At 40.6% G+C, this 12,997-nt stretch overlaps 1 protein-coding gene across 1 annotated transcript; it reads right to left on the bottom strand.

The window, feature by feature from the left end:
- Nucleotides 1-219: 219 nt before the first annotated feature.
- Nucleotides 220-10,860, bottom strand: steap4 (STEAP family member 4). The gene is made up of 10 exons (XM_038711580.1): nt 10,286-10,860; nt 9,988-10,095; nt 9,826-9,896; nt 9,656-9,743; nt 8,490-8,768; nt 8,245-8,339; nt 4,399-4,509; nt 3,033-3,075; nt 2,685-2,849; nt 220-1,085 (listed from the first exon to the last, which is right to left on the bottom strand). Exons 1-10 carry the CDS (start codon nt 10,484-10,486, stop codon nt 828-830), a joined length of 1,419 nt encoding a protein of 472 aa, XP_038567508.1. The 5' UTR covers nt 10,487-10,860; the 3' UTR covers nt 220-827.
- Between the last annotated feature and the right edge of the window lie 2,137 nt (nt 10,861-12,997).

Raw genomic sequence — 12,997 nt, 5'->3', positions numbered from 1 at the left:
AACCAGTAATGACTGGGGAGAAGCCTGCAGCTCAGAGCGAATGTTTCCTGGAGAACGGCGTCAGATCAGCTGGAGGGATGAACCCTGGAGAGGGATCAGACCGAGACGACTAGACAGAGCACATTCAGCTCAGCAGGGAAAACTCCCTGAGTATGACTGAGCTTCCAGACAGGATAAGATATATATATATGGGAGGGTGAAAGAGAGACAAGACAATGCTGTTCAGTCACACTTGTGTTTATTTTGAAAAGCATTTCACAGTGGTGGTTACATTTGACATATAGGAACATTAATAAGGAACAACAAAAGAAAAGCATTGAGAATTAAATCCAATAACTGAAATACACAGAAAACAATCCAATAAACATAAGCCGTCATATACTATAGATAAAGGTTGTTTAGAAACTCAAAGATATAAAAATTAGTGTTGGTCAAACTGTTGCTGCTGTTATTAAAGGAAATACTGCAAAGTCATTGATCTCAGAGTCTTTCTGTAACAATATTGGATGAAAATGAATATACCAAGAATTAAAATCTAGTGGAAGAAAAGACCTTACAAAAGCAAAGTAATGTTAAAATGCAGTATGGCTGCATTAATGCATGTGATGATTATCTATGTAGGTCCAAGGTATTTGTATAACTGATGAAAACCTTACTTTGTTGACATTAGAGATAAGAACAGTAGGTGTAATTGTATAGTGTTGGATCTATGGCATCCAAAACAATAAGCCAGGTCACCTGTTGATAGAGTTCTTGGAATACAAGTCACCGGGGTGTCTTTTTGTCTGTTTTCTGTGCATACCAGTGATTTTATGTCTGTAATTGTCCTATTTTAGCAGTGATTTGTTGCTGTCTTCCTCTGGATCAGTCCTCTCCCAGCCCTGTCGAATGCGGACAAGCCTGTGGTCCACACAGGGCAAGAGGAGCAGCAGCTTGAGCACTATCACCACAGAAGGCACCACCAGACAGAGCATGTAGGCCGAAGGAGTGTACCATTTGTAGGAAGAGGGGAAAAGGAACCTGTTCCAGCCATACAGGTAGGTGTGAAAGGTACAGAAGAACAGTGTCACGTATCCCAGCTTGGACTGGAAGAGGGAAAAACAAGACACACTCACTGAGTACCCGTGCACACTCACAGATTCAAATAGTTACACTTGCACTGATATTACACAGAGCTATTCTCTGTGTAATAGGTTCAGTAAGCTGGAATGTGATAGACTGACCTTTATAGAGACAAGATTTTGACCTACACGCACGCCAACATACTCATCTACATTGTGCACACAGATGCACATAACGATAATTTAATTACTGTATATAGAGGGTGTGCATACACGCACACTTGCAAATTTAGAGGCAAGTGGATCCATTTCACACACATGAACAAGACGTAAAGACTGTGGCCAAGGATAATGTATGCCCCCCAAATTACATTTGATGAATAACTTAACATTTAAAGCACTGCTCTAATTTGGGCTTGAGTAAAGGGGAGGGATGTGGAATGAGAAAATGAGCTTGACATGACCTAGTTACATTTATGAATGAGTTTGTTCCCTGTGGTGAGGCTGATTTTATTTTTGATTGGTCAAAGTTAGAAAAAAGGTAAACATTTGTGTTTGCCCAAGTAAAAACAATTGCAGTGGAAGATTTTGCAAGGGTACGAAAAAAATCACTTCCCACACATTTCTCCCAACAGGAAGTTGGAAACAGCTATCTGGCCCATGCAACTATTTTCTATCTGGGCTGAAGCACACAGAATCATCTTGAGCTTGAATCTTGGCTAATGGACGTGATGTGAAGATTGTAGCAAATAGTTTGTTCTGCCAGTATCCACATTCCTTAAAGGTCCAGTAGCTTCTCTGTAAATTTCCACACTAACAGAACCTCAGCAGCCCAGAGCATAAACAGGTGCAATACTATAGTGGCAGTACACAGAAACACACTTTAAAATATGTCCAGCAGGCACTTTGTAAGTGGGTATCAACTGAACCTATTTAATATTGTGAGCGTGTATCTCTGAGTTAACTGAATCATCAATCTGGGTGTCATTTGCAGCTTTTCAAGGCCACATTGTAGAGGTGAGATAATCAGTTGTCCCAAATTAAATGTCCAAATGGTTGTTTGTATTCATTTTATCAGAAGCTGGCTCATGAAATATCACAGAAATGGCTCTAAAATGACAAGCAATGTGCTTGTCTTCCATTCAGTTTCCTTTTTGTGGGCTAAGAGTGCCAAATCAGTTGGCTACAAAAGGTGTGAAGCCTTTGCTATCTTTTGCATCACAACATTTACATGCAAATGTAAGTAGATGGTATATACAATTGCACCTTTTTAATTTGTGGGATGAACAATGCAATAACTATACACTCTGTATATAATAATTCCTCTAAAAACACATACACAGGTACAAACACCCACATCCACATAAGGGAAAAGCTGTTGGACAGGGCCAGCACCACAGGAAACTAATAAAAACCCTGTAGTCTCATTCCTCCAGTTAACAGTAAACAAGATTCAGCCACATTATGATGTGCTGCACGGCAGCCTACACAGCCAAAGAAGAGGTCTGTATTCTATGTCCCTAATGTGTCACTGTGAATGTGCGGACACTCTGAAGCTCACACATTCTAACACATCAAGATATCCACATATCATATGACTCAGACACACATGCCAGTATCCACCTGTATGAAGCTGAACTCTCTCCAGCTGAGAGCATTGCTGACAGAAGGAAGAGAGGTTATTCCCAACACGACATAGAAGCCAAATCCTAGAATCCCCATGGATAAGTAAGAGTCACTACGCCACGCCACGTCGGTGTCAAACTCTGATGTTCGGTTCTCCTTGATCTAAAAGTGACAATAAACAAGACAGAGTGATGTGTTTTAACAGTTTCTGGAAACAGTATAGAATAATCAAAAATAATCTGAATTCATGGTTGTATCTGAATAAGCAAGTATATCTTATGCAAACAAACAAAAAGCTTTGAATTCATCAAACACACTAATTTTCAAGATGCATGGCTGTCTTACCTGTGAGATGGTATTCGCAGCAAGCCTGAATCTCACATAATATCTGGGGACGCAAATGACAAAATCTTTTAAAGAATAATTATCAGGCAAATTTACATTGACTTCATCTTTTACACAACTAAGGCAGGCAGATTATTATAATGTTTTGTACTGTAATTCAGCTGCACTTTCCAGAAGGCATTCTCTTTGGTGCCCATCAACTCAAAGATCTTAGATTAAAAAAATTAAAAATTGCATTTCTGCGTGCAATAATTAATCTCCACAATTAACAGCTCTGTGTCAAACAGCTCCTTTCTTCTCTAATTTACTTCCTTCTTTTTACAGTTAATAGTTTTTTTCATATGGTATATTTTAGTACACATCCACAATTCATTCAAACCTTAGCTTTACCCCTCTTCTAAGGGTGGGTCCACATCAGCCTTGGTTCGTTTGGGTTGGTGTGAACACCAGACTCTAACTCTGGTGAGGACCAAACAACAGCTCACAGCCTGTCTCTAAGGGCTGGTTTTGGACCACTGTCAAATGAACTCTGAAGCGGTTAATTTCTGGTATGAACAGCATTCGAACCAATAACAGGGACAAACCTGGACTCACGAAGAAGCGAGATGGCGGCAATTGTCTTAAAAAAGGTGCTATAGCCTACATTTTTAAATCACGTGTTAAATCATGATGCCTGTCAGCTGATGGATGATTGCATTGACTATCGGCCCAAATATACTGCCAATCAAAATCTTTCCAACCATTCCAAACACTTTAGCAACCACTTAGCTACATACTGCAAAAACACTTTCCAACATTCTTCCATCTTTTTGATGACATCTGTCCATTTCTGTCTTTCTAACAATAGCTCTTGCCAAACATCTTTTTTTCTTTCTACTCTTTTGCCGACTTCTCCAGCTTATCAAGTAAAAATACATTTTAGTGGTCAGCAATCATGCCTTTTCATCTGAAAACCTTTCTTTAAGAGGAGACGCTGTAAGAAACTGAAGGCTAATTCTTTGAATTTTCTGGTTACATATGTAGTTATCCTCTATGAGGTCTGACTATTTATATGCCATATATTACCCTACTATTTGCCAGGTTACTCAGATGACAGGTTTTTAGGTACACCAAGCCCAAAGTAATGCAGTCTAATACAACAGCCCTGCATCCTAAAAACGGTAGGAATAATTGCAGGGCTGTTATTAGACTGTATTTGTTTTTGCAAGGTGTTTCTTTTAAACTGACTGAATTAAAGTTACAGTTTTAATTACTTCCAAATTCAAAGCTGTCATTATTTGTTTTGGGTTAGGGTTAACAACAACAATGTAATAAGACGTGGTGATATATTGAAATAGGGAGTATGATGTATGAACCTGTAACATACCTTATTGGGATGATGAGAGTGTAGAGCACATGTAGAGAAGCAAAGCCAAGTGCTATCAGTCCCAGCTGTTTCCTGCAGAGCATCCAACGATCCAGCCAGTCTGGGAAACGCCTGAAACAAACAAATTTTTACTTGTATGGTGCATTGGGACTGCAAGGACTTCACAGATGAAGTTAATTTGTGATCTAAACTGAACTTTTATCATGTGAGCTAGTGATCTATGACCCATGACCTCACCTGATCAACAAAACCCCCAGCACAACTTATGCTCACTCTCTTTTCTCTGGACCACAATTCGCTGCAGACAGCTACAGCTGTCTTCCAGCAGTCTTACAGCCACAGCTGTCTTCCAGCATGTTCTGCTCGGAGCAGACACGCAGCAGAACCAAACTCTCTCTCTTACGGCAGTGACACGCATGCTAGTGCTGAAACGATTCATCAATTAAATCGATTACTAAAATGCATCGACGCATATTCTTTGCATCAAGACATAATCCATATAACTATGTACCACACTGTTTTGCAAGGACATTTATTACTGTCGCACATTGCGCTTATGCGCTGTGTGAACACCATGTGATTATGATGGCACTGTTTACAAAGTGGAGGAAAAGAGAGAAAATAGTGAGGGACGAAGAAGAAAGTGTCCAACTTATGGGATTATTTCAAGGTAAAAGAAAACAACAACTGTAATGTTACCACAACAGTACAACGGCCCCTGATCAGCCGCCAAGCAAAAGTACTTCTTAAACAATGCATTGATGAATCCATGAAATAATTTATAGCAGCTCCCAGTACTACAGTGGGTACGGAAAGTATTCAGACCCCTTTAAATTTTTCACTCTTTGTTTCATTGCAGCCATTTTCCAAAAATCAAAAAAGTTCATTTTATTTCTCAGTAATGTACACTCAGCACCCCATCTTGACAGAAAAAAAACAGAAATGTAGAAATTTTTGCAAATTTATTAAAAAAGAAAAACTGAAATATCACATGGTCATAAGTATTCAGACCCTTTGCTCAGTATTTAGTAGAAGCACCCTTTTGATCTAATACAGCCATGAGTCGTTTTGGGAAAGATGCAACAAGTTTTTCACATCTGGATTTGGGTATCCTCTGCCATTCCTCCTTGCAGATCCTCTCCAGTTCTGTCAGGTTGGATGGTAAACGTTGGTGGACAGCCATTTTCAGGTCTCTCCAGAGATGCTCAATTGGGTTTAAGTCAGGGCTCTGGCTGGGCCATTCAAGAACAGCCACGGAGTTGTTGTGAAGCCACTCCTTCGTTATTTTAGCCGTGTGCTTAGGGTCATTGTCTTGTTGGAAGGTAAACCTTCGGCCCAGTCTGAGGTCCAGAGCACTCTGGAAAAGGTTTTCGTCCAGGATATCCCTGTACTTGGCCGCATTCATCTTTCCTCTCGATTGCAACCAGTCGTCCTGTCCCTGCAGCTGAAAAACACCCCCACAGCATGATGCTGCCACCACCATGCTTCACTGTTGAGACTGTATTGGACAGGTGATGAGCAGTGCCTGGTTTTCTCCACACATACCACTTAGAATTAAGGCCAAAAAGTTCTATCTTGGTCTCATCAGACCAGAGGATCTTATTTATCACCATCTTGGAGTCCTTCAGGTGTTTTTTAGCAAACTCCATGCGGGCTTTCATGTGTCTTGCACTGAGGAGAGGCTCCCGTCGGGCCACTCTGCCATAAAGCCCCAACTGGTGGATTGCTGCAGTGATGGTTGACTTACTACAACTTTCTCCCATCTCCCGTCTGCATCTCTGGAGCTCAGCCACAGTGACCTTTGGGTTCTTCTTTACCTCTCTCACCAAGGCTCTTCTCCCCTGATAGCTCAGTTTGGCCGGACGGCCAGCTCTAGGAAGGGTTCTGGTCGTCCCAAACGTCTTCCATTTGAGGATTATGGAGGCCACTGTGCTCTTAGGAACCTTAAGTGCAGCAGAATTTTTTTGTAACCTTGGCCAGATCTGTGCCTTGCCACAATTTTGTCTCTGAGCTCTTCAGGCAGTTCCTTTGACCTCATGATTCTCATTTGCTCTGACATGCATTGTGAGCTGTAAGGTCTTATATAGACAGGTGTGTGGCTTTCCTAATCAAGTCCAATCAGTATAATCAAACACAGCTGGACTCAAATGAAGGTGTAGAACCATCTCAAGGATGATCAGAAGAAATAGACAGCACCTGAGTTAAATATGAGTCTCACGGCAAAGGGTCTGAATACTTATGACCATGTGATATTTCAGTTTTTCTTTTTTAATAAATTTGCAAAAATTTCTACATTTCTGTTTTTTTCTGTCAAGATGGGGTGCTGAGTGTACATTACTGAGAAATAAAATGAACTTTTTTGATTTTTGGAAAATGGCTGCAATGAAACAAAGACTGAAAAATGTAAAGGGGTCTGAATACTTTCCGTACCCACTGTAAATCATCAGTAGCTGCAGCCCTACATGACAGAGCAAAACACTACAGCGGAACCACAATTGTTCCTCACCTGGCAAATCCTGCCAACTAACAACTAGCACGCCAAAGAAACTTTTCTTTCTTTACAGACTGGTAATGTACTTGGGCATTAAATGGGTTAACAGTGTAACGTTACTTGGCTTTGCACAGGACTATTTAGCTTTTGTAGATGTACATGTATTGATGTGTTTTTCATTGAGGTTTTATTGTTGTGGTCATTTCATGGTTAAGGTGAGGTTATTATTGTTCTCAGCCACCGCTAATTAAATTTTATTTAACCTTTATTTAACCAGGTGAGTCTCATTGAGATTAAAATCTCTTTTGCAAGAGAGACCTGGCCAGCATAAAAGAACATAAAGAACAAGTTTCCAACATATAAAAGACATCAATCATACATACACTGTAAGAAACTTACTGTAAAACAAATCACAGTAAATAACTATGGAATTCACAGGCATTTTTTATAGTGTACATAAGTAACACAAGCCCCTGTGTTGAATAAGGCAGAATAAGGCAATGACCATGTTCACCTGCTCCATATCCTTCAGAGTTGACAACAAAATGTCTATAAGAAATAAAGGCAGTCAGTTTCAACGAGTTCTGAAGAAGGTTCCAAGCAGAAGGTGCAGCAAACATGAAGGCTTTTTTACCCAATTCTTTTCGGAGGGACCAACAAGTGTAGGACGTCCTGTGAACGTAATCCATAATAGCCTTGAGTACTTGTTAAGAAGATACTCAAACAGGTAGGAGCTAGTCCAAGAAGTGCCTTATAGATAAAACACTACACACCAATGAATCTACCTTGCATTGAGTGAAGGCCATTTAGCTTTATAGTAAAGGGTACAATGATGTGTCCTATAATTACAGCCAGTGAAAAAACGCAATGCACAATGATACATAACATCCATACAACTCTGTGTCTGTGTGAAGCATTACACAAGTAATATTATGCTCCACACAGACACAGAGTTGTTGCTTGCTAACTCCTTTTAACTTAAGCACCATTATCAGACACAGATGACACACATACACCTCTGATATCGCCTTAAACACGACCACACATACAGAGAAAAGGCTTAACGCTGTGCTTTCGTTGTCTGCAATATGTGTGTCCATGCTCTTGGATGCTGAACATATGGTGCAGATCGCAGAAACATGATGATGGTAATTTGGGGCTCTGAGGTGAATTTAACACATGTTCAATTATATTATTAATTAATAAATAATATTAATTTTAATTATTATTATATTATTTAATGTGTTCGATGTAATTTAAACCCTAATCCCAAGGTGCAATATTCAAATTATATTGGAAATTGTACACCTCCTTCCAGGCACTAAATATCAGTCCATCTTGTTTTGACTTCTGACCTGTACTTGGTCCCTCTGTAAAGCTGAAGGAAGGCAGCTATGACACCGGGCAGGTAACACAGAGACAACATGATGAGAGACACAATGGGAAACACCTGAAAGATGGGGATACACACAGAGGTTACTTTGAGGTTACCATGCAACAGATTCGAGTTACATGATTTCTACACAGTAGAATACACCTGGAGACTACCTTTGAGGAAGAGGAACAAATGCTAATTTACGAGACACTAAACAGTCTTTACCTTGTTGGCCAGGGACACCATGATTCTGAAGGAGATGTCTTTCCCATTTTTAACATATGCATAGACAACATCTGTAATGACCACATAGATGAAAAAGAAGGCACTGAGGCTGATGGCCAGGCGTAGGGGCAGCCTCCACTCTGGGAACAGCTGCAGGGGGAAGTCCTCCAGCTCTCTGGCTGCAGTCAGTGACCCCCGGTCCAGAACAGTGAACCCCAGTTTGGTGGCCATCTCTGCTACTGTCTGCTTTGCCACAACATTGTTTCCACACAAGTACACCTGGAGCATGAAAAAATAAGAGTATATGTCTTAATTATTTTGAATGCACGCATTCATGTTTATGTATTTGCACATGCCATGATGAAAGGATGGTTTTGACTCCAGAGGACTGAACATAAAAGTACATGGAGATTCTGAGGCTTCCTGTATAAAATGCTAAATATAGTTGAAAACATGTAAAAACAAACAACAATGCTCAGTCTGCACCTATGTGATGTTGCTGATTGTGCTCCAAATACACTGACACGCCCCAATACATAAACATATGCCCCCCAAAAACACACACGCACTCTCCGGTGTGGTTTTTACAGTCCTCTGGGATTGCACAACCAGATCAAAACGAAGCAGAAAAACCCACATATGCCGCAGATTTGCAGTACAGTGAGAGAGCAAAGCACATGATGGGAAGCTTAGATCTAAGAGAGTCTGTGGAGTTAATTGATTCAAGGATACATCAGAGATGGCATTCACAGCAAAGACAGAAGGCAGACTCCTTAGGTTTGGCTTCTTTTACTTAGATTTGGTTTGATCAAAACTTCAAAATGAGTTAATAATATAATTTGGACTGCAATGCTTTCTTTACTGACAGAGGCTATTATTAACTATTATTTTTACCTTGCTGGTCAACACCCCACTGTGTGAACACATCAGAGAACTGTGAAATGTTTGTAGCTCTGCAGTGGAAGAAGACTTTGACAACCAGTACTGAATAGATTGATTCCAAAATGTCACCAATAGAAAAACAAGATGCATCCCTAAATAGCACAAGAAGAAACCCCAATTTGGTATTTTTAAAATTTTAGCAAGCTTCAAATACACTTTGCCAACCGAAAGATCCTCTTTTATCAAATCTGATACAGAACATCACTAACGGACGTATTCAGTACCTGTCTACTGGCATCTGAGGGTCCATTTTGCAGCACCCAGGCAGACAAGGTGTTTAAAGCTTTCACCACATGAGCTCCAGGGATCAGCCTGGACAACAAACAGCGTTGCTATTACAAACCACATGGTCCAATATTTAAAATAATTACATTATTGCCTAATTTAATCTTACTTATGCAGGTACTCAGCATTGGCCTCTGGGTATACGTTCTTCTTGAGGTTGTTGCTGACATCCACCAGAACCTTCCAATCAATAAAATCAGTGCAGTGGATGAAAAGAGAAATAAACCAACTGCCTTGTTACACAAAGGCATTTGACTGTGAAACAACATACCTTTCCCTTGAGTTGAGGTGCAAGTGTCTCCAGGAAGTCATAGTGTTCTCTGTGAATACAAAGAATGACCACACTGGCTGACTGGGCTGCTGCCGCATGGCTCATCACCTGCACAACACACAAAACACAGCTCTACTTTATATGTGGTTATTTCTCACTTCAGAATGTGCAGGACCATCATGCAGCACACGTTCTGCAGTATCAGCTGCCAATTACAACAACAATAATGATCAAACAAAGCTGCAAAAAAAAGTTTAGTTTGAGAAGACGTCATGCAGCTTGCAGCTTGTTGTTGTACCTGAGCTCCCTGAGGCAAGGGGTCACAGCTGTGAGGTCTGCGGCTGCCGTACACCACCTTGTAGCCAGACTGGAGCAATCGCTGGCCCAGAGAGCGCCCAAAGTCCCCCGTCCCAAAGATACACAGCGGTTCCTGCTCAGGGGCAGCTGCTGTGCCCAGAGGACACAGCGACACGCTCTCTGACTTCACCTCTTTTGACATGTTACTCAGTCTGTCAGCTACAATCTGACACAAAAAGTGAAGATATCTCCTGTGAACAAAACACTCCACCAGGTTTTCTGTCAAAGCTAGACAGCTGTTCTGAAATATGAGAAATGTTTCCAGATTCAAAGCAGATGCAACAAAGTAATATTCTTCAAGTAACGGCTCTCTGGGTGCTTCTGTCGGCAAATCAGCTGTCTGCCCCTTAAGAACATGTGTCTGTTCTTCTAACTCATTGCTCTCTAGACTGCCAAATTTTTCAGTGAGTCAGTTTTTGTATTGGCCCATCCCCTCCCATGGCCCGAGGTGAAGTATAAACTGGGAAACTCCATGGCAAAAAGCAGGAGGCATGGATCTTTGCACAAACTCTTTCACTCTGTCTGTGTGTGTTTTGTGCTGGGCTGTGAAATAGTGCAGCAACATTTCAAAATGGCCTTCTTCTGGGAAACCAGCAGATCATCTGTAAAAGATTATGCAACACTGGAAAAAAACAGTTCACTACAGTCTGCCAAAATACTGAGGTTTTCTGGTTTTACCAAATCCCTGCTATGACAACACATACGAACTATTATTAACACACCTAGAGGATGACAGTCAGTGAAAGTCACAGGTAATTTGAGGACATAAATGAAATGCAAATCTAAAAGCACAGTGTGTGACAGATTGTTTTAATTGTAGTTCATCTCATGTCAGCTGCTCAAAGAAAAGATCATTATAAGAGTATTTACACAGAATAAAATCAAAGGGGTGAAAAACATTATTAAATCTTAAAACAGTAAGTGCAGTGTAAAACTAGAACACACTATCTGGACTGAGTCTAGGTCACGGTATGAAAACACAATGTGCTGGAATGCTTCACTCCCCTCCTCTCTTTCTCTGCATAATCTCCCATTATATGATCATAACATCCACATGCCCTACCAAGTGCATAATTACTTTGACATGTGTGCAAAACAAATACCACAGGAGCAGGTCATTTGCTGTGTACTTGGGGTGAAAGAACCCAATCCTTATAATCAGTCACTGATACGGTGGTCAGTAGAGACGCTCGCCGATTCATTTGAGCGGGCAAACCCGCCAATTACAGTCTAATCTGCACTCTTGTGTTACCCCTATGAGTAATTAATGTTCTTAGTCTCGTAGCTGAAGTTGGCCGCTGAGTGCAGCCCATCCTATTTTCCCAGAGGTCCAGAATAGCTACAGTGTTCTGGGTGTGGTGAACCGCAGGCCCAGTGACCTGTCCTATACTGTAATTACTCCCTCTGCTCTTCTGCCTCACTGACTGGCCAGTGTGGGTTTGTGCAAGTGGGTGTTTACATCTATAACAATTATGATAGTATTTTACCAGCACACACACAAACACACACACACACACATAAGATAACGGAATGAAATTTGTCGCTGATCTGAGACCTTAACAGCAACTAATCTGCTAATACGTAAACAATTACTTGCTTACTCTTCCTCCCACAAGATCTGAAAGGCCTATAGTAAAGGGATGATCATGAGATGCGTGGTCTGGCTTGATAAACAAAGGAAAAATCATGTCAGTAAATAAGAAGAAAAGCAAACAAAAGAATAGCTTATGGAGAAAGAGTTAAAAGTTTAATGTAATTCTTGCAGGTCAGTGTTATTTATGCACTGTGGGGTGGGGTGTTTATTTGTTTTGTTTTTTTACATGTTGAGAGGTCAGTCATAACTGACTCAGAGATCCTTGCCCTATGAAGCAAAGCTCAAAGATTAACCAGTAACAGCCCAGGCACTAAAGAACAGAGCTCGAGCTCAGCAAGCACAAGAGCTGCAGTGAAGTACTCAAGAGCAACACACTAAACAATCAAGCCTCAAACAGCGTGGCTGGTTTTCTGTTGATCAAAACAAAACTGAATGGAAGCTGCAATCACATATCAAATGTCGAGTGAGGAAAAAGGCACTCTCAGGCAAGGGTGATGATTGGACCATCCAGTATTCCCAGGCTACAGCCATTACCATGATTGGCTTTACACTGCAATATCTGATTGTCTAAGCAAAACGCAAGGTGCATTAGAGCCACAAGTCTATGCTAATGAATTCTGGTGCATGAAATGAGGTTCACTGATACAGTAACATCTTGCTTTCTAGATCATTGTGCTATATAATGAAAATGATAGATTTTTGAATGCAATGTTTTGTGTTTGGTAAAGTGTTCGGTTCTGTGCTAATATGTATACAGTGGTGACCATTAGTTTAGACCTTAGAGAGCTGAGGAGAAGGAAGAGATGTAGGTTTTCCACAGTGATGGAGTTATCAGAGCAGAGGCTCCCCAGATAATGGATTATCAGATACATGAAAAACTGTAGCAATTATTCAGTGGAGAGCATGGTCAGGGAGATAAATGACTAATACAGTGGAAAGAATTGTTGCAGAGTATGATTTGATGTTGTTGAAGATATTTTATTTGCATATGGCCATGATGTTTTAATATACCATATACCTAACTCGATAAGTACTAAATACTAAGGTAATGTTAAAGAT

Source organism: Micropterus salmoides, unplaced genomic scaffold (assembly GCF_014851395.1).
Source record: "Micropterus salmoides isolate LMB-PRFRI ecotype aquatic unplaced genomic scaffold, ASM1485139v1 Ms_hic_scaffold_11, whole genome shotgun sequence".
NCBI classification, from domain to species: domain Eukaryota; kingdom Metazoa; phylum Chordata; class Actinopteri; order Centrarchiformes; family Centrarchidae; genus Micropterus; species Micropterus salmoides.
Note: the sequence above shows the minus strand (reverse complement) of the source record. Positions and strands in the feature narration are given on the sequence as shown.